Raw genomic sequence first — 21657 nt, 5'->3', positions numbered from 1 at the left:
ACTGTTTCTGTTTAAGACTTAGCCACAACTCCAAGATTTTTAAGAAATTTAAATTTCTGTAACCATTTCCTTCTGTTGCTTCTGTTCTCTTTTTGGGGAGCTCCCACTGATCAAGTGCTGGGCCTCCTGAGTTACTTCCTTTTTTTTTTTTCTTTATCCGCGGCCTCTGCCCCGGCCCCGACCCTGGCCACGACCCCGGCCCCGGACGCCACTACCGAAGCCTCCGCGGAAGCCACCGCGGCCTCCCATTCCAGGGCCCCCCGGGCCTCCGGGCCCTCCCGCAGCACCGGCGTCATCCGCCATTTGGTGTTTTCACGAAGAAGAAGCCTGAGTTACTTCCTTATGATGCTTTTTCTCATTTCCTGCCTCTGTTTCTTTGTTCTGTATTCCTAGTGATATTTTTAAAGATATTTATTTATTTGTGGCTCCATCAGGTCTTAGCTGTGGTGCACAGGCTTGGGAGTGCATGGGCTCTGTAATTTGTGGTGCACAGGCTTAGTTGCTCTTAGGCATATGAGATCTTAGTTCCCTGACCAGGGATCAAACCTTTGTCCCTTGTATTGGCAGGTGGATTCTTAATCACTGGACCACCAGGGAAGTCCCTTCTTGGTGATATTTTTAACTGTACGTTCTAGACCAGAACTGTCCAGTAGAAATATAAACTACATATTCAATTAAAATTTTTCAAGTAGCCATACTAGCAAAAGTAAAAAGAAACATAAAATTATTTTTAATAACTTTATTTTAATCCATTATGTCCAAAATATCATTTGAAAATGAAATAAGTATAGAAATTAGAAGATATTTTACATTCTGTTTTTTCATACGGAACCTTCCAAATTCAGTGTGTATTTTTTTTTGCACTCATAGCGTGTTTCTGTTCAGGCCGGCCACGGTATGAGTGCTCAAGAGGCTTATGGCCCTGGCCACCTGATTGAACAGCACAGTGGTTGACCTTCTGTAATTCAGCTTTATTCTCCAAGAGCCTTTTGTTGGGGTGCTCTGCTTAGTTGCTTAGTCGTATCCAACTCTTTTGCGACCCCATGGATTGCAGCTCGCCAGGCTCCTCTGTCCACGGGGATTCTCCAGGCAAGAATACTGGAGTGGGTTGCCATGCCCTCCTAGGTTTGTTGGGGCAGGAGGGCAACAGTTATTCCTTTTTCAAAACTGTGTGTTCTAAATTCTTGATCATATCTTCAAACTTCCTTGTTTCTCTTCATTTGCTTGAACTATCTCCTTCCTATAGAGTGGTGGTGTTTGCCTTACTAGTTTTACTCAAATATCTGGTCATCTTTAGTGATCTCTTTCTCTCTTAAAAAAAAAGAAAAAAGAATTGTTCTGAATGACGTTAGTACCTGGCTTTGGTGTCCTCATGCGGTTGGGTGCATATGGACAGCGTTCTTCCCGGGTTGAGAGCGGCCAGGGGTCTGTGCAGGTGGCCAGGCAGACAGACTGACAGGCTCTCCTTTGGGGTACAAGGGTGGGGAGCAGATAGGCCTCAGCCCAACAAAGCTGAGGTATCTGTAGTTCCACCAGACCTCCTAACTTCTCTGAGGCAGGCAGTTCAGTTTGTCTAGTGGACAGGATTCTGTGGTAAATGCCATTTGATCAGTGCCATTCCATCTGTTGAGCTGAGGGTAGGGAGTGGAGGGATGACTGCTGCATTTTCTTCAGATAATATGTGTGTTTCTTCATCAGATTGATTATGGTTGCGTTGCACACTCCCATTCTCTCTTATCTGCTCATCTCAAGTTAGGTCTTCCCCAGCTGCTTCGCGTGTCTGCTTCAGCCATCCTCCGTGTGTGTTCTGGACTCTGGATGCCTCCACTCTTCAGTCCAGTTGTGTTCCAAGCTGAGTGTTTTGTTCTAAGTGCTTACAGTACATGAAGCTGAGGAGCGGTGGACAAAAAGCCTCACCCCATTCAGAGAATAGAGGGAATGTGGCATGGTGTAGTAGAAGGTGGTCAGTGCTTTGGGGAGAAATAGAGCTGAATAAAGGGAATATATATTGCGGGAAGGCAGGGGAAGTGGTTATAACTTTAAAGAGGTTGGTCAGAGTACATCTTCTGGAAATGAACGGAAGGAGTTAGCAGAGTAGATGTCTGGGTAAGCATGTTGCAGCAGAGGGAATGGTTCTGCAAAGCCTTAAGGCAGGACTGTGCTCACGTGTGTAGGGGGGAACAAGGAGATGTTGAAGCTTTTGTCGAGAGAACAGGAGCGAAAAAGGTATCATGCAGGACTTTGCAGGCGATTATAAAGAATTTATCTTTTATTCTGAGAGAAATAAGGGACCCATTGGATGATTTTGATGGGTTTTAACAGAATTAGTCTGGCTGCTCTAATTCTATTAATTATGGGATTCCCTGGTGGCTCAGATGGTAAAGAGTCTGCCTGCAATGCGGGGAACCTGAGTTCGATCCCTGGGTCAGGAAGATCCCTTGGAGAAGGAAATAGCAACCCACTCCAGTATTCTTGCCTGGAAAATCCCATGGAGCGAGGAGCCTGGTGGACTACAGTCCATGGGGTCGCAAAGAGTTGGACACGACTGAGCGATTTCACCTTTTAGTCTGGCTGCTCTGTTGAGACCTTAACTAGGTGGGAGGTAATGGTGGCTTCCCCAGGCAGTGGGAGCAGTAAGAAAGGTCCTCACATTACCTGGTGGACTGACTGTACGTGGGTGTGAGAGAAGAGAAGGAGTTGTGGCTTTTAACGTAAGCTAGTAGGAAGGATGAAATTACTATGAACTGAAATGGGCGAGATTGAGTAGATTTTGTTGGCAGAGATCAGAAGAATTTTGAAAATGCTACACTTCAAGTAGCATTGTTGACTAGGTAGTTAGATGTACTAGTCTGTAGAAACTGGGAAAGAATTCTAGACATGTAACTCCTTCCTACCCTTTCTGTCTTCCGAAAATCTGATGATAAATTTGGTCTACGAAAGACCACTCAGTGTAATTTCCTACTTTGTAATGGGTTTGTTTATGCACTCTTTTAAATTCCATTAGCATTTTGGAGTGGGGAAAGATAGTCTGACTGGTCAAATCTACCAACTTGAATAAGAGTCCAGGCAGTCCTGTTACTCGCTGCCTGCGTTCCTGGGGGCCAGCTCTCCTTTACATCCAGTTCAATTCTTTGGCCTGGAGACTCCCGCCCTCTATCCCTTTCCTCTGTGTGACTGTCTATACACCATACACTGTTTTTCCCTCTGTGTGTCTCTGAGTAGCATTTTACCTCTTCTGTCCTGCCCTTCTGGTTCTTTCTGTCTTGTCATTTTTCTGTAGACTCTTCTCCAGGTATTTTTATGGTTTTCTTTTCTGAACTCCTACAGTTTAACCACACGCTTTTTATATTTTGCTGTTTACTGTTTATTTTACGTATGAGTCTTAACCTCTACAGTAAATATTGTTGGCTACTTGAGAGTAGGGACCTGAATAAAGTTTTTAATAAAAAGCCGAAAAGCTAGTGGTACTGAATTCATTTATATGTAGGTGTTGGGACATGACAGGCAGAAAATAGGAGCTCGTAAGGTTGTTGGGACCATTAAATAAGATAATACGCACTCTTTGCATGCTGCCTGGGCTCTTCTGTCTGTGCTCTGAGAGCTGGTGTGAGACATTCCTGATGAGATGCTCTCTGAGCTCTGCCTTGAAGAGGAAGTGAAGTAGGCATCTGAAGCTGATTTCTGAAGAATCTGCCTTTGTTCGGGATGGTCCATTGGACATTGAAGAACTTCAGTTGCACTTTAGGGACATGAGTTGTATAATGTGAAGACAAGGAATGGCCATCTGCTTTCTGGTTTCTACAGTTTTGTTGATGAGTGATGTTATAAACTGAATAGTGTCTCCCAAGAAATCCAGTACCTCAAAATGCAACTTTTTGGAAATAGAGTTGTTAGTTATGATGAGATCATACTGAGTGAGATGGACCCCCTTTGTCCAACATGACTGGTGTCCTTATAAGAAGATGAGAAAGTTACAGAAGCAAGATAACCATATGAGGACACAGCGAACACCCTGTAAAGATAGAGGCAGAGACTCTAGTGATCCTTCTGCAAGGCAAGGAATGCCAAGAATTACCAGCCTTCCTGAGAAGGAAGAGGAAGGCATGGACCAGACTCTTCCCCTGGGGCCCTTAGAAGGAGCCAGCCCTGCCAACACCTTGATCTCAGACTTTAACCTCATACTGAGGGAGGGAGTTTCTGTTGTGTTAAGCCACCTAGTGTGTGGTTCTTTATTATGGCAGTTATAAAAACCAGTATAGGTGGTCACTAACTTAGTAGACCAGCAAAAGCTAAACTGACCCAGGACAGAGAAGAGAAGATGTGGGTGAGAGGCCATACTGGAGTGGGGATGAGTGAAAGCAGCCAACTTGCTCTCTTTCCCTTGCTCAGTTGCCGTCATTGGCAGCCAGACCTGTAGAACTCAGGTGAGGAAGAAGAGTCCTCAGAAGAGTGCTCCTTGAGAAACTTGCTCAGCCAAGAGAAAAATCAATGATGTTGACATCCAGGGTCTTTCCCAGTGAAGCTCATTTTTTTAAGACCTTCTGAACCAGCTTTAGTACTGCTTATAAATGTGAGTGGACAGCCAGGGATCATCATATCTTTAAGGACAACTTCTACAACATGAAGACAGATCAAAACCAACAAAAAATTGATAATGGAGGAAATAGATGTAATAACAGGGAACAGAAGAAAACCTAAAAATATAATAGCTTCAGAGAACTAAGAATATATTTCATTCATAAAGCAAACATTTGTAGCTATTTTAGACTTCCCTGAGATTCCAGAGATATTGCTCTCCTAATGTGGCAGGTGGGAAGTGGGTTCGATCCCTGGTCAGGGAACTGGATCCTGCATGACAGAGCTTAAAGATCCCATATACTGAAACCAAGACCTGATATAGGAAAAAGATATCTGTGTGTGTGTATCTATATACTCTATATCTATATATGTGTATCTGTATACAAATGCATATATAGATATTTGTATCTATATGCAACATAGATACACACACATATATATTTTTTAAAAAGAATCAGAGTGTAAGGAAATAGAAAATTTTTTTGAAACAGCATTAATTTTAATAATAGGAACTTTGAGAAATAAGATTGAGGAAATTGTCCTGAAAATAGCACTAAAAGAGATAGTATATGAGTATATAGTATATGAGGGGAAAAAAATAAAAGAAGATCAGATTAGGTGGCACACCATCTATATAATAGGAATTTTAGGAGAACAAAGAACAAAAATGTGAGGAAATGAAACCTGCAAACAAATAATATAAGGAAATTTCCTGGAATTCAGTGACCTGATCTTGGTCGGGGTGCTGACTTTTTCTGAAAAGGGCCAGATAGTGAAGGTCTTAGACTTTGTGGGTCACAAGGTCCCTGTGGCATTACCTCATCTCTGCCCCTGTAGCTTCGTAGGATGGGCCGAAATTTTCTGGGGGAAAGAAAAAGAGTAAACAAACAAACAAAAATAGATCACCTGATACATTTGACCCCGTTGAGAGGGTCCAGAGTTCTGATGGAGAGTTTGGGGTAGGTATAGAAAAAAAGAATCAAATTCTGAAAATAACCATTTTTAACACCACTGTTAAGAAAGGAATTGTTCTGGAAAGTAAATATGGTCAGCATGAGTCAGTTAAGTGGCTGCTAATGTATCCAAAGTTCTGTCATGACTTTATTGGGGGAATAAGGAAGGTAAGATTTTTAGGAGGGTTAGAGGGTCTGGGAATTAAATCGTTTATGTAGTACTAAGTCAGTAGATAACTTCTAAATCTGAAAGACTGAGAAGTATTAGTTCTAAACAAATAAATTAGTTAGAAACATAAATATCAAAAGTGTTGAATGTAGTTGTTTCTGGGGAGAGAAATCAGAAGTGATGAAGAGTTGAGAAGATGATTACTGCGTTGGATTCAGCTCAGTCACTCAGTCGTGTCTGACTCTGCAAACCCATACACTGCAGCATGCCAGGCTTCCCTGTCCATCACCAACTCCCAGCACTTGCTCAAACTCGGGTCCATCAAGTTGGTGATGCCATCCAACCATCTCATCCTCTGTCATCCCCTTCTCCTCCTGCCTTCAGTCTTTCCGAGCATCAGGGTCTCATCCAGTGAATCAGCTCTTTGCATCAGGCGGCCAAAGTATTAGAGCTTCAGCTTCATCATCAGTCCTTCCAGTGAATATTCAGGACTGATTTCCTTTAGGATGGACTGGTTGGATCTCTTTGCTATCCAAGGGACTCTTAAGAATCTTCTCCAGCACCACAGTTCAAAAGCATCAATTCTTCAGCACTCAGCTTTCTTCATAGTCCAATTCTCACATCCATACATGACTACTGGAAAAACCATAGCTTTGACTAGACGGACCTTTGTTGACAAAGTAATGTTTCTCCTTTTTAATATGCTGTCTAGTTTGGTCATAGCTTTTCTTCCAAGGAGCAAGTGTCTTTTAATTTCATGGCTGTAGTCACCATCTGCAGTGATTTTGGAGCCCCAAAAAATAAAGTCTGTCACTGTTTCCACTGTTTCCCCATCCGTTTGCCATGAAGTGATGGGACTGGATGCCATGATCTTCCTTTTTTGAATGTTGAGTTTTAAGCCAGCTGTTTCACTCTCCTCTTTCACTTTTATCAAGAAGTTCTTTAATTCCTCTTTGCTTTCTGCCATAGGGTGGTGTCATCTGCATATCTGAGTTTATTGATATTTCTCCTGAGAATCTTAATTCCAGCTTGTGCTTCATCCAGTCTGACATTTTGCATGATGTACTCTGCATAGAAGTTGAATAAGCAGGGTGACAAAATACAGCCTTAACGTACTCCTTTCACAATTTGGAGCCAGTCTGTTGTTCCATGTCCGGTTCTAACTGTTTTTTCTTGACCTGCACACAGATTTCTTAGGAGGCAGGTCGGGTGGTCTGGTATTCCCATCTCTTGAAGAATTTTCCACAGTTTGTTGTGATCCATACAGTCAAAGGCTTTGGTGTAGTCAAGAAAGCAGAAGTAAATGCTTTTCTGGAACTTGTTTCCTTTTTCTGTGATCCAACGGATGTTGACAATTTGATCCCTGGTTTCTCTGCCTTTTCTAAATCCAACTTGAATATTTGGAAGTTCATGGTTCACATACCGTTGAAGCCTGGCTTGGAGAATTTTGAGCATTACTTTGCTAGTGTATGAGATGAGTGCAGTTGTGCAGTAGTTTGAGCATTCTTTGGCATTGCCTCTCTTTTGGATTAGAATGAAAACTGACCTTTCCAGCCCTCTGGCCACTGTTGAGTTTTCCAAATTTGCTGGCATATTGAGTGCAGCACTTTCACAGCATCATCTTTTAGGATTTGAAATAGCTCAACGGGAATTCCATCACATCCTCTAGCTTTGTTTGTAGTGATGCTTCCTAAGGCCCGCTTGACTTCTCATTCCAGGATATCTGGCTCTAGGTGATTGATCACACCATCATGGTTATCTGGATCATGAAGATCTTTCTTGTACAGTTCTTCTGTGTATTCTTGCCATCTCTTCTTCATATCTTCTGCTTCTGTTAGGTCCATACCATTTCTGTCCTTTATTGTGCCCATCTTTGCATGAAATGTTCTCTTGGTATCTCTAATTTTCTTGAAGAGATCTTTAGTTTTTCCCATTCTATTATTTTCTTCTATTTCTTTGCATTGATCACTGAGGAATGCTTTCTTATCTCTCCTTGCTATTCTTTGGAACTCTGCATTCAGATGAGTATATCTTTCCTTTTCTCCTTTGCCTTTTGCTTCTCTTCTTTGCCCAGCCATTTGTAAGGCCTTAGACAACCATTTTGCCTTTTTTGCATTTCTTTTTCTTGGGGATGGTCTTGATCACCACCCCCTGTACAATGTCTCCTACCTCTGTCCTTAGTTCTTCGGGCACTGTATTAAATCTAATCCCTTGAATATGCGTCTCTTCCACTGTATAATCATAAGGGATTTGATTTAGACCATACCTGAATGGTCTAGTGGTTTTCCCAGTTTCTTCAATTTAAATCTGAATTTGGCAATAAGGAGCTTATTATCTGAGCCACAGTCAGCTCCTGGTCTTATTTTTGCTGACTGTATAGAGCTTCTCCATCTTCAGCTGCAAAGAATATAATCAGTCTGATTTTGGTATTGATTCTTCTGGTGATGTCCATGTGTAGAGTCATCTTTTGTGTTGAGGGTATTTGCTATGACCAGTGCATTCTCTTGACAAAACTCTGTTAGCCTTTGCCCTGTTTCATTTTGTACTCCAAGGCCGAACTTACCTGTTATTCCAGGTATCTCATGACTTCCTACTTTTGCATTCCAGTCCCCTGTGATGAAAAGAACATCTTTTTTTGGGTGTTAGTTCTAGAAGATCTTGTAGGTCATCATAGAACCATTCAACTTAAGCTTATTCGGCATCAGTGGTTGGGGCATAGACTTGGATTACTGTGATACACAGTATTGTTCTTTATAGTGTCAGACTTTACTTTCATCACCAGTCACGTCCGCAACTAGTTGTTTTCGCTTTGGCTCCGTCTCTTCCTTCTTTCTAGAGTTACTTCTCCACTCTTCTCCAGTAGCTTATTGTACACCTACTGAACTGGGGAGTTCATCTTTCAGTGTCCTATCTTTTTGCCTTTTCATCCTGTTCATGCGGTTCTCAAGGCAGGAAAAACTGAAGTGGTTTGCCATTCCCTTCTCCAGTGGACCACGTTTTGTCAGAACTCTCCACCATGACCTGTCCGTCTTGGGTGGCCCTACAGAGCATGGCTCATAGCTTCACTGAGTTAGACAAGGCTGTGATCCATGTCATCAGTCTGGTTAGTTTTCTGTGAGTGTTGGATTAGTGTTTTATTATAAACTTTGTAACACTTTGACCTTCTAAACTATTTTAGAAGTTTAATTTTAAAATTTTTCATGAGGGTAAAATTGAGTTGATAAAATTAATGTTTATCTTAGATGTTAAATCTTATTAGTCGAATACTTTTGCTATAGTAAGATGATGATAGTATAGTTTTCTATTCGTGTATTGTGTGTCATTTGTTAATACCAATTTCTGATTCCTACTCATACTATTAATTTGGCTTCCTTGGCTGACTGATGAAAAAACATATTCCAAGAAACATGAGTCAGTCCTGTGTCAGTCTCAGCATAGAACTTAATTTAGTTAGTATCTATAAATAGTTTGCAAATCACCACTACTACCTGAAAGTTATAAGAGGGGAGTAATAACCCCAGCACAGAAGTAGGAGTTGCAACGATGAGAGTATACTGTTCTCCGATTAGCCTTCAGAGGCAGGATGGACCAAGAGTTGACCGCCTTCTCTTGTGAGTATTGTCTCCTGTCTCAGCAGTTTTGTAATATTAAAAACTTTATTATCTTGTTTAGTTTTATCCATTGTTTGTTTGTTTACTAATAGAGAAATGAAATTCTCACATTTTATTTATGTGGTTTTATTTTCTGTCAAATGTTGGTAGCATTAGTGTTACTGAATATTATCAACCTGGAGCATTTTTCCCGATCCACCCTCCTACTTCATTTTATGTTGAAATTTAAATTACTTTTCATTTACCTAGTGCTATTTTTTTGTTACACATAAGGCTGAATGAAATGTATTTTCAAGTTTTTGTATAGATTTTGCTTGCTGTAAGAAAAATAAGTCTTTGAGTTAACATAAACTAAATATGTGTTCAGGTATATAAAAAAGCTATTGATCTTATTGTTGCCTTTTTTGGGGCAACATTTGGGGATGACTCTTCTCCGGAAGAAATAGACATTTTGGTGGTGGGAAGAATTTTTCCCGATAGTTTTAAATGCTCTTTATGGCTATAATATTAGTCATTTGCACTATTTTTTTAATGAAAAAATATATTTTCTCAGAAACTTTTTAACTGCTGTAAAATGCGTATCCAAGAGAAAAATTAGTCTCCAGAATGTTTCCATCATTCAGAATTAGGGTCTGTGTACTTTGAAAAAATTTTCAGTTGGAAACAGTCATTTGTAGTCAGAACTCTGGGAAGAAGAATCATGTGCATTTCCAGTGTGTGAGTTGGCAGTGATATTTCTAAGAAAAGCAGAGTTTATAAATTTGGAAACTGTCCCCCTAAAAAGATATACAAATGTCTTGCTTTAGAAGTCAAAACATGAAAGTCAGTAGATTTAAATATACCATCCAATTTAGGTGGGAATTATTCATTCCACTATGGATTTGTAAGCCTGAGATTTTGACACACAACTTGGGAAAATATGTTTAGATGTGTTTCTTTTCAGTGAGCAGGCTAAAAATTAGAGACTGCAAACACTTTTTCTTTCTTGCATCTTTCTTCCTTTCAAATAAAAAAAAATAACAGAATCTCCTGCCGCTGTAGGAACCGCCTACTTCAGTCTTCCGTCAGTGAACTTGGATGATCTTTCTGGCATTGTGCTCTTTTCTTACATCAGTATATTCCTTTTCTTTCATAGCCTGAAAACCCAGGTATTATGACCTGTGGAACTGTTCTTTTGAGTCAGGATACATTGGTTGTTAATGCCATCATTTAATAATTCTTTCAGATTCACTTTACTCATACCTGGCATTCTACCTGTGCTTTAAGCTTATTTTTTGTGTTAAAAGTGGTCTAGAGAAGCAGCCATTAACTGGGGGTTAAGAAAAAAACCCAAGAATTTGGATGAGAAATGAAATGTAGTCTTAGAGTACTATGTGGCTTAGCTGTGAACAGCATTTACATTATCATATTAATAATGTAAACTCTGAATGAATATTGATGTAACCAAAAATCAGTATTTTCCCATGACTATATTGAGAAAAGCCTGTGTGTGGTGAGGGAGTTGCAAGAGATATGTCAGTAGACATATTTAATAAATTTAAATAATGAAAAAAACTGACATATCTAAAGAAACAAGCCAAAAGAGTTGACAGTAATTATCTCTGATATGTTGAAAACTGAGATGGGAGGATTGGAGCAGTGAACTGCTGTGTTTTTCTTACAAACTTTAAAAACTACGTGCTTGTATTATTTTGATAGAATAAAATGAAAGAGGTAACACAGGATTGTAACAGAGCCTAATAAATTAAATATTCTAATCATAGATCTTAGTACAACTACATTAAAAGTTGAATACTTTCCCCTAGCTTCTGTTTTCAAATATATTCTAATTAGAATAATATGGGTATATCTTTTGTCTTCTGGACCCAATAGGTTGTTTAGAGTATTACATTTAATATGCTCTTACTTTTTGATGAGTGTTGTGTATTTCAAATGCAACATAAGCCCTAGCTGAGTTTATTCATTCAGTTCAGTTCAGTCACTCAGTCGTCCGACTCTTTGCGACCCCATGAATCGCAGCACGCCAGGCTTCCCTGTCCATGACCAACTCCCAGAGTTTACTCAAACTCATGTCCATTGAGTCGGTGATGCCTTCCAGCCATCTCATCCTCTGTTATCCTTTTCTCCTGCCCCCAATCCCTCCCAGCATCAGGGTCTTTTCCAATGAGTTAACTCTTCGCATCAGGTGGCCAAAGTATTGGAGTTCAGCTTCAACATCAGTCCTTCCAATGAACACCCAGGACTGATCTCCTTTAGGATGGACTGGTTGAATCTCCTTGCAGTCCAAGGGACTCTCAAGAGTCTTCTCCAGCACCACAGTTCAAAAGCATCAATTTTTCGGCGCTCAGTCCAACTCTCACATCCATACATGACCACTGGAAAAACCATAGCCTTGACTAGACAGACCTTTGTTGGCAAAGTAATGTCTCTGCTTTTTAATAAGCTATCTAGGTTGGTCATAACTTTCCTTCCAGGGAGTAAGCGTCTTTTAGTTTCTTGGATGCAGTCACCATCTGCAGTGATTTTGGAGCCCCCCAAAATAAAGTCTGACGCTGTTTCCACTGCCTCCCCGTCTATTTCCCATGAGGTGATGGGACCAGATGACATGATCTTAGTTTTCTGAATGTTAAGCTTTAAGCCAACTTTTTCACTCTCCTCTTTCACTTTCATCAAGAGGCTCTTTAGTTCCTCTTCACTTTCTGCCATAAGGGTAGTGTCATCTGCATATCTGAGGTTATTGATATTTCTCCTGGCAATCTTGATTCCAGCTTGTACTTCTTCCAGCCCAGCATTTCTTATTGATGTACTCTGCATATAAGTTAAATAAGCAGGGTGACAATATACAGCCTTGATGTACTCCTTTTCCTATTTGGAAGCAGTCTATTGTTCCATGTCCAGTTCTAACTTTTGCTTCCTGACCTGCGTTTAGGTTTCTCAAGAGGCAGGTCAGGTGGTCTGGTATTCCCATCTCTTTAAGAATTTTCCAGTTTATTGTGATCCACACAGTCAAAGGCTTTGGCAGATGCTGGTTATTCAAAAATAATAATTTTGTCTTATTATTAAAAACATTCTTCTGAATACACCTTATTTCTTGCCCTCATCCCTACAGTGATATCATTATCCCTCAGAAACTTTGGCAGAATGAAGTCAGTAATGTACCCTAAAAATCAGATTTTATTATTTGTCAGTATTTTTAAGCAGCTATTTCTTATAAGCAGGACTACCGTAGGTGTCTTCTGTTTTTCTCTTGAACTTACTGAGTATGATGATCTGTCCAGAAAGAAGCTTTGTGTTTTTGTGCTAATAGAAGAGGGCTTGGACTTTTCTTTTTGTTTAATAATCAGTTAAGGAAACATGAAAGGTAGAGATTTATGGAAAGATTTTATTGATTCATTGATACTGCTGGGAGGAACAAAAGGCAGCATACACACTTCTGTCATGTAGCACTCCCTCTAGTCAGAACTCAGTCAGCTTATCAGTCAGTCCAGGGAAAGTCTCAATTTGAAATTTCCAAATAATTATTACTATAGCTCACATTTATTGAGTGTTCTTATGCCCCAGGTACTTATTAAAGAGCTTTCATGATACTGTCTCATTTAATCTTCCTGCCAATGCTTTGAAATATTTTATGTGTAAGATGAATATAACCTTTTATTTTAAATCTTAGGGCAGGTTAATTTTTATAGCAGTTTAATCGTTTAAGTTGAGCTGGATACTTGGAGACATTTTCTTGCTCTGTTATATTATGTATGGAAGGTAAAAAGCAAACTATTTTAGAGCCACACGCAGGAGGCTTCTGCAGGTTTTAGTATAATTGCAGATATTTTTATAGTCATATTTGAAGTCATAGAGTTAAAGTTTTAGTTGAATTGAATATAAATATGAGACATTCTATACTTCCTTAGATAAGGAGATAAAAATATGACTGTTTTTCTAATTTAATGAAACATTGATAGGATTGAAAGCATAGGTATTGGCAGAAAGGGTAAATTTAACAAAGTGATTCTAAAATTTACCTAGAAAGAGTTAAATATCTGAGAATCATCTAGAAAAATTCAAAAAGAAGAGTAATAAGAATGGCTTCATCCTAGTAAATATTAAAGTATACTTTGGGTATCAGAGCATCAAGATATTAGTGCCTTGCAGACAAGCAGATCCATGCTCTAGAACATTTAGAAGTTCAGTAATAGCACATGTAAAGGTGATATCTTAAATCAGGGCTATAAACTATTCAGTAATAAGTTCTGTGATATAGGTCACTTTTTCATGTGTTAAGCCCAAGACAGATTTCATATGAACTAAGGCTTTTATTGTAAAAAATAAAAGTATGAAAAGAAAGTGTTAGCAACTATATAATCTTTCTGTGGGACAAGGCTGCCTAAGAAGGATATCGAAAGCAGGTTGCATAAAGGAATAATATTACTCGATTTTCTATATAAAATTAAAAGCCTTATTGCAAAGCAATACTTTTAAAATCAAAGACATAAAGCCATAATAAAAGTTAATACCTATGACCAACATGTGGCAAAGCATTGTTACCTTTAATATAGAAAAGAACCTTTTAAAGAAATATGGAGTATTAACTCTCCCAAGAGAAAGCTGATCAAAAAACATAATGCAGTCAATACTAATATAAAAATCAGTAAACAAATTGTAAAATATTTAACATCACAAGTAATTAAATAAATGAAAATTGTTACATGATATCAATCATATTAATGCAAAGATTAAAAACAATGATAGTGTTCAGTGTTAGTGAAAGGAAAGAAAAGTGGATGTTCTCATATACTGTTGGACTGCTGGCGAGTGTTAATTGGCACCACTATTGCTGAAGACAATTTGGAACATATGTATCAAAAATCTTGATATTTATATATTTTCATCTAGCAAATCTGTGTGGATGATGATGCTTAAGAAGCAGTTAGAAAACGATTCAAAGATACGTGAGGATAAATATTTATTGCCATATTAGTAATAGTATTAGGCTAACATATTGTACCGTATGAGACTGCTCAAACTAGGAACAACTGAACTACACAGGCGTGAAAAGTAAAGGTGCAAAACTTTACTTAGTGCGTTAAATACCTTTTACAATATATCAAGTGGGAAAGGAAAACAGATTTCAGAGTGGTAGAGAAATACTCTGTTTTATTTGGTTTTTGGTTTATATTCCTCATATTCCTCATGTATTTTTATATGAGGAAAAGTCTGGAAGCATGAATGCCAAAATGTTAATTATACTGACCTCTGGATATGAGATTTAATATGATTTAAAGTTTATTTCTTCTCTTATCTGTTTTTTCCCCATTCACCAAACTTTTATTAAGCTATTGCTGTCACTAGCCATTGTATTTTCTGATATGATAAAATATAATTTGTACGATGAAAATTTGATGTCATTTTAGGAAGGCAATTACAAATTAGAAATATTTTCATTAAATAATGTCTTGGTCTTTAAAGTAGTATGTTCAGTTATTCATTTCTTTGGACCACTTTATTCAGGAAAAGTGCAGGATAAAATGTGATATTAGTTTAATGTGCTGAAGCAGCGAAATGATCCTAATAAGAGACATTTTTTTCATGTGTATGTAACATAAGCTGTCTCTACTGAACATAGTCCTTCTCGTGGAAGGAGAGATGTTGATTGCATGGTCTACACTGCTTTGTATTTGAATCAGAAATACGGTTCCTGTAGGTTCATTGCGAAAAGAATGAGTTTTTCATTGTGAGTAGCGGTAATTGCCTGCTGTTGACTTTCTTAATTTCAGGCAACTGCAGGAGCAGCAGCGACAGAAGGAGCTGGAGCGGGAGCGGCTGGAGAGAGAGAGAGTGGAGCGGGAGCGCCTGGAGCGCGAGCGCCTCGAGAGGGAGCGGCTGGAGCGGGAGCGCCTCGAGAGGGAACGCCTGGAGCAGGAGCAGCTGGAGAGGGAGCGGCAGGAGCGGGATCGGCAGGATCGCCTGGAGCGGGAGCGGCTGGAGAGACTGGACCGCGAAAGGCAGGAGCGGGAGCGGCAGGAGCAGCTAGAGAGGGAGCAGCTGGAGTGGGAGCGAGAGCGCAGAATATCGAACGCCGGTAAGAAGTTGACAGACTCTTCTGTGTTCCTGATGTCTGAGCCTGCTGGTGTTTGGTGGAGTCCTAAATTAGGAAGAATATTTAGCATCTGAGATTCTTGGGATTAAGCAGTACAGTTCGAAATTAGAAAAAATATGTGGCAATTGCTACTTTTATCTTTTTAAAAAAATTTATCTCTGTGTTGCTTTTATTGCTTGGAGACTTAAAGCTCTTGGAAAATTTTATTCTGCCATTCTAATTCTTCTAACTGCCTTTAAATTGGCTATAAAGTGTAAATTATTTTCATGGGAAATTTTTTGTGTTAGATGAATTTGGAATATATTTCCCTTTTGAGGTTGCTTCAATTTTCTTGAATACTGTAGCTTTCCAGAAATTTGCTTGATTGTGTTCTCAAGTTTTTGAAGGAGGAATTAAAAACAGCAACTTAAAAAATACCATCTCTAAAGCTGAGTAGTAATGTAAATGTATTTTAATATTATGAAAAATTAGTGAAAATTACTAAACATGATGGAATTTTATTGAAGGACATAAGGGTAAAGATATGACTAAAAATTTGAGGTATTGACATTCATTAAAATGAACATTTATTATAGGATTTAAGAATTTTTCTATTCCATATGATCTATAGCTAAAGTCTCATTGTGGGTTGATTAAATATTGATTGGTTTGTTGAGTTAATTCATTTGTTTTGATTGCCTAGTTATTTTCTGGGATTATAGTCAGCATAACTTTTCCACAAATGATCCTCGAATTTGGGGGTTTCTAACCCTTGCTGATGAACTTTTTGCTAGTTTCTTTGTTTATTATTTTTAAAAAGCAACTTATTCTTCTTTGTGATCTTATTCATGTAATGTTAATGTCCTTTTAGTGGATAAAATAATGAAGATTAAGACGACTATTTTTTTTTTGCTGTAAGAATAAGCTAATCAGTTTAATTTACTGATTTGTTACTTGATTTAAAGAAAACATACTGTCTTTTGGATCTCAAAATTTATTTATAAGTTAAAATGTTCTTGAGTGAAGTCAGGTATTTGCACATGTGCTTTAATTCTCTGGAACTAACTGTAGTCTACATTTGTACATTTTGTCTGAATGCTGGTTTTGTGGCTTTACTAGCTCCCTTTTTCTCTCTCCTTTTTTATCCTGTCTTTCGCCGCTGCTTTCTACCTCTGTCCAGCTCCATCCTCCGACAGCTCCCTGTATAGTGCTCCACTTCCTGAGTATGCCAGTTGCCAGCCTCCTTCAGCACCTCCTCCATCATACGCTAAAGTCATCTCAGCTCCAGTATCAGAGGCCACTCCTGAATACGCTGTAGTGACCGCTTTGCCACCTACTTCCACACCCCCTACACCACCACTTCGACACTCCGCGACACGTTTTGCGACATCTCTAGGTTCAGCCTTCCACCCCGTTCTTCCCCACTATGCTACAGTTCCTCGTCCTCTGAACAAAAACTCTCGGCCTTCTTCTCCTGTGAACACACCCTCTCCTCAGCCTCCAGCTACGAAGCCCTGTGCCTGGCCTACTTCCAATTTTTCCCCCCTCCCTCCATCTCCTCCAGTAATGATTAGCAGCCCCCCAGGCAAAGCCACTGGTCCGAGGCCTGTCCTCCCCGTTTGTGTCTCTTCTCCTGTGCCCCCGATGCCCCCCTCGCCAACAGCGCCCAACGGGCTGCTCGACCCTGTCCCGCACCCCGTGTCTCCACCGCCTACCTCAGGGCCGCCGCCGCCGCCGCCACTGCCTCCCCTGGCGCCACTCTCACACTGTGGATCTCAAGCTTCTCCTCCTCCGCCTCCGAGCACCCCTCTTGCCTCAACTCCCTCATCCAAGCCTAGTGTTCTCCCTTCTCCCTCTGCAGCTGCCCCTGCCTCTGTGGAGACTCCTCTAAACTCTGTGCTGGGAGACTCCTCTGCTCCTGAGCCAGGCTTGCAGGCAGCCTCTCAGCCGGCCGAGACTCCAGCCCAGCAGGGTAAGGCTTCCCTTATCGCGACTAACCCTTTGCTAACCCCTTGGAAATGTTCCACCCCACACAGCTTCACTTCCCTAGGAGAATGGGGATGATGGCTTTGAAAAAGTTGAAAATGGGTTTCTTTCTGTTGGATTGATTGCATTTGGAGGATCAGTAGGAGGAATTTCCCTGTTGAGCTAGATTTGGGTTCTTCTGCAGCGTTGGAGGTGTTTTTCCGCGTTTCAGGGTCTCTGTACATTTCTCTGAATAATCACTGGGAAAACATTACTAGATACGTTAATCCACACAATAAATGTATAATCAAACGTGTCTTCCTTTAATTTCTGGGAAATACAGAGATTATGTTTAGTACCCAACTGTAGTCATTAGATCTGTGTCACCCAGGAGTCTCCTCTGGGACAGTGCTTATCTTGGACCCTGTTTCTTTTTGGCCCCTCCTGTATGCATTGGGCTTCTCGTGTCAGACTTCCAGGGGTGGCTGCCACCCTAAACCATGGGGAGCATCCCAACTTTGCACAGAGTGGGGAGAGGGCAGTCGTGATGTGTGCCCCAAAGGATTCCATGGTCCGGATTGTAAGACGTAGCAGCCTGTAGGGATAGTTGGGAGATGGTAGCGTCCTCTACAGTCATCCCTCTACTCCCCATACTCGAACTTTGCTGTCTTGGTGACAGGGAAGGGGGTTGTAATCGTCTGCTGCTGCTGCTATGTCACTGCAGTTGTGTCTGACTCTGTGCAACCCCATAGACGGCAGCCCACCAGGCTCCCCCGTCCCTGGGATTCTCCAGGCAAAAACACTGGAGTGGGTTGCCATTTTCTTCTCCCATGCATGAAAGTGAAAAGTGAAAGTAAAGTCGCTCAGTCGTGACCTACTCTTTGCGACCCCATGGACTGCAGCCCACCAGGCTCCTCCATCCATGGGTTTTTCCAGGCAAGAGTACTGGAGTGGGGTGCCATTGCCTTCTCCTGTAATTGTCTAGGTATGGATTATTCTTAAGTAGAGAAGGACCTGGTTCTGTAAGTAAATAAAAAGATGCCTAGCAACCACCTCCCTTTTAAAAATAGGATTTAGTGAGAAATTCAGGAAGGAATATGACAAATTTGTACTTACAAAGAAGCAGTTTTATAGTTTGGATTTAAGCACATCTCCTTAAAAGAAATCTTAGTTCTAGGGGGCTTGTTATCTCCGTATATATATTTTTCATGTTGACTTGCTGAATTTTGCTTAAACATTGCATCGCAATTCTAATAGATGCAGTTCAGTATCACTGTGAAAGGAGTGCTGGACAAAAGAGGCACGGTTTGACAAGGCCAGACAGCCCACCTCCTGTATCCTAGAGTTCTGTTGGAAGATTGACAGCCCGTCACTGTTCAAAGTTAGCAGTTTTGAAAAACTTAACCACCCAATATGCAAATAGAGTTTTATTTGTCCTAAAACAGCCCTTTAAGCCTTTAAGGAAGGGGGAGGACCTGCAGGGTCAGTCTCCTGATTCTTATTCTTGTCCACTACTTTGTGATTTTATAAGACCTGGACATTCTCCCACCCCCGTCTTCTAGGCTAAAACTCTGTACAAGTTCTGTGTCTCCTGGTTATTTCTGATAGTTGTTTTGAGGTTTTATTTTTATTTTAATAAAGTAAAGATTCGTTATTCTGAGTTGAGTTATTCTCAACTCTCTTTATACACTGTATTTAAGTATGGAATGTTTCTGAGATATTGAAGCCTGGTACCCGCCCTTTTTTCATGTTCTCAATTCAGCCATTTTGGAAAGCAAGTAGACTATATATTTCATTAGTGTAGAATTTATTATCTCAACTCTTAAGGTTTATCCAGATTATTTTGAGTCTGTTATTTTAAGTAACACTAACAGCCGACCTATATATACATTTCTTTTTTCAGTGATGCTACCTCCATCCCAAATTTTATAGACATTTATTTTATTTACCAAATCACCATGAATGAAAAAAAATAGAAACCTAATTAGACATCTGTTTCAAAGTTCTATTACTAAAATTCTACGTTTAAGTAGTTAGCTTAGGATTTGGCTTTAAATTGTAGTATCTTTGTTTTTTTTTAATTTTTTTGTAGTATCTTTTTAATACTGACTTGGATTTTAACTGTTATGTACATTGAGCTCATAAATTTGTAATAAATGTTTAATTTAGCATGTCACTCTACATGCCTCTCCTCCTGAGATAGTGTAAGTGGCTCTATCATTGACGGTCTTAACATTTCTTTCTCTCAGGCATTGTCTTGGGACCACCTGCACCTCCACCCCCTCCTCCACTCCCGCCAGGTCCTGCCCAGGCACCAGCCATTCTCCCCCCTCCCCCAGGACCCCCTCCACCCCCTCCTCTCCCTTCCTCAGGGCCTCCGCCCCCGCCTCCTCCACCGCCTCTTCCCAATCAAGTTCCCCCTCCTCCTCCTCCACCTCCTGCTCCTCCCCTCCCTGCATCTGGATTTTTTTCGGGATCCATATCTGAAGACAATCGCCCTTTAACTGGACTTGCAGCTGCAATTGCTGGAGCAAAACTTAGGAAAGTGTCACGGGTAAATGGATTTACTAATTCATTATATTTCTTATGTGTGTCTCATTCTGTCTCAGCATCTAAAATATTGAATTTATTGTATCCTCATTGTATGAACCCTGTGTTACTAACTTCATTGACTAAAAAAATTTGAAATAACTTAAGAAAAGTTGCAAGAATAGTGTAGAGTTTCTGTGAATTCATTACTCGGATTGACCACTAAACGTTTTACCATGTTTATTCTTTGTGTATGTTTCCTTCTGCATAAACTCACACACTCTTTCTGTCTGAATTGAGGATAAATCAGAGACACCATGCTCCTATTTCCCTAAATACTGACGTGTATATTTTGTAAGAAGAAGAACATTCACCCACATGACCACAGTATAATTATCAAAATCAGGACATGTAATTGATACAATACTACATAACTACAAATCTGTTAAAATTTCACTTGTTGTCCAATGATGTCTTTTATGGCAATATTTTTTTCTACTTCAGGGTCACTCCTGTTACATTTTTTTGTGATATCTCATTAATTTACTTTAAAATGTAGTAATTCCTCATTTTCCTCTTTCATGATACTGACATTTTTGAAGACAATAATATAAGTATTTTGTAAATCTGATATTTCCCTAAGATTTGATTGAGGTTATGCATTTTGGGGGACAGGTTTCATAATTTTTACCACCAATGTAATATGTCCTTTTCAATGCCTTATACAAGGAGACATGCGATAGCATTTTATGCCATTTTTGGTGATGTTAAGCTTTGATAAAACTTCACTGATACATAAAATTACTCTGTTGGTTCTTAGATGTTTTTATTGAAATTAATGTGGATATATCCTTCTGTTTTGAATGTAATATATTAATAAAGGATTGATATATTAGGATTGCTCCACATAGGAGTTTATTATGTGTTTATATTCTCATTAAGATGGAAGATGCCTCTTTCCCAAGCGGAGGGAACACTGCTGGTGTGAATTCGGCCTCATCTAAAACAGATACAGGTCGTGGAAATGGACCCCTTCCTTTAGGGGGTAGTGGTTTAATGGAAGAAATGAGTGCCCTGCTGGCCAGGAGGTGAGTGAGAAATTACATGGATGTGTCCAGAATTGAAAGAATTGTGTTAATTTTATTCTAAGTATAATTAATTTAACTAGATGAAGGCCTTCCTTTTTGGTGTAGTTTTAAACTGTTACATGATTTGTTTTAATTTTTTTAATCTGATGTACCTTTTTTCTAGGAGAAGAATTGCCGAAAAGGGATCAACGATAGAAACAGAACAAAAAGAGGACAAAAATGTAAGTTAATGAAAAAGAGTCTACTTCATGAGGACTTCCCTGGCAGTCCAGTGGCTGAGACTCCGTGCTTCCACTGCAGGGGATATGGGTTGATCCCTGGTCTGAGAACAAAGATCCCACATGCCAAGTGGTGTGAGCGAAAAATAAATAAAAATTAAAGTAGTCTGCTGCACCCGAAAATGTGAAATTCAAGTATAGCTCATGTCAAAGATTAGTTTAAACTTAATTTCAACTAGCAATATTTATTTTTAACTCTTCAGATATTAAAAATGGCACCACTTTTTATGTATTTTTAATGACATTCTTAGTAAAAGGGGTTGAATGTGTGTATTTAGGGGAAAAGTACTGGAATCTTTACTTATATTTAATTATGTACCTAAGCCTGCCGTTAAAGGAGTGAAGGACTTTTTCCTAGGTTTTTAAACTATCTGAGAGTTTCAGTTTCCTTGCATTTAAAATGGAAGGAATTTGAC

General features: G+C 39.6%; 1 protein-coding gene across 7 annotated transcripts in view; it reads left to right on the top strand.

The window, feature by feature from the left end:
- The window catches only part of ENAH (ENAH actin regulator), a 158209-nt gene that overhangs the window by 118161 nt on the left and 18391 nt on the right, over positions 1–21657 (top strand). For 3 of the 7 annotated variants that reach the window (XM_065935545.1, XM_065935539.1, XM_065935540.1), the window contains 5 exons: positions 15080–15384; positions 16562–17353; positions 19596–19900; positions 20818–20963; positions 21127–21184. In XM_065935545.1, the coding sequence (XP_065791617.1) occupies positions 15080–15384; positions 16562–17353; positions 19596–19900; positions 20818–20963; positions 21127–21184 (1606 nt within the window). The remainder of the gene's footprint in view (positions 1–15079; positions 15385–16561; positions 17354–19595; positions 19901–20817; positions 20964–21126; positions 21185–21657) is intronic. The other 4 variants (XM_065935541.1, XM_065935542.1, XM_065935543.1 and 1 more) reach the window with 2 other exon arrangements.

Source organism: Muntiacus reevesi, chromosome 5, assembly GCF_963930625.1.
Source record: "Muntiacus reevesi chromosome 5, mMunRee1.1, whole genome shotgun sequence".
Taxonomy (NCBI): domain Eukaryota; kingdom Metazoa; phylum Chordata; class Mammalia; order Artiodactyla; family Cervidae; genus Muntiacus; species Muntiacus reevesi.
This window is presented reverse-complemented; position numbering and strand designations above follow the sequence as displayed.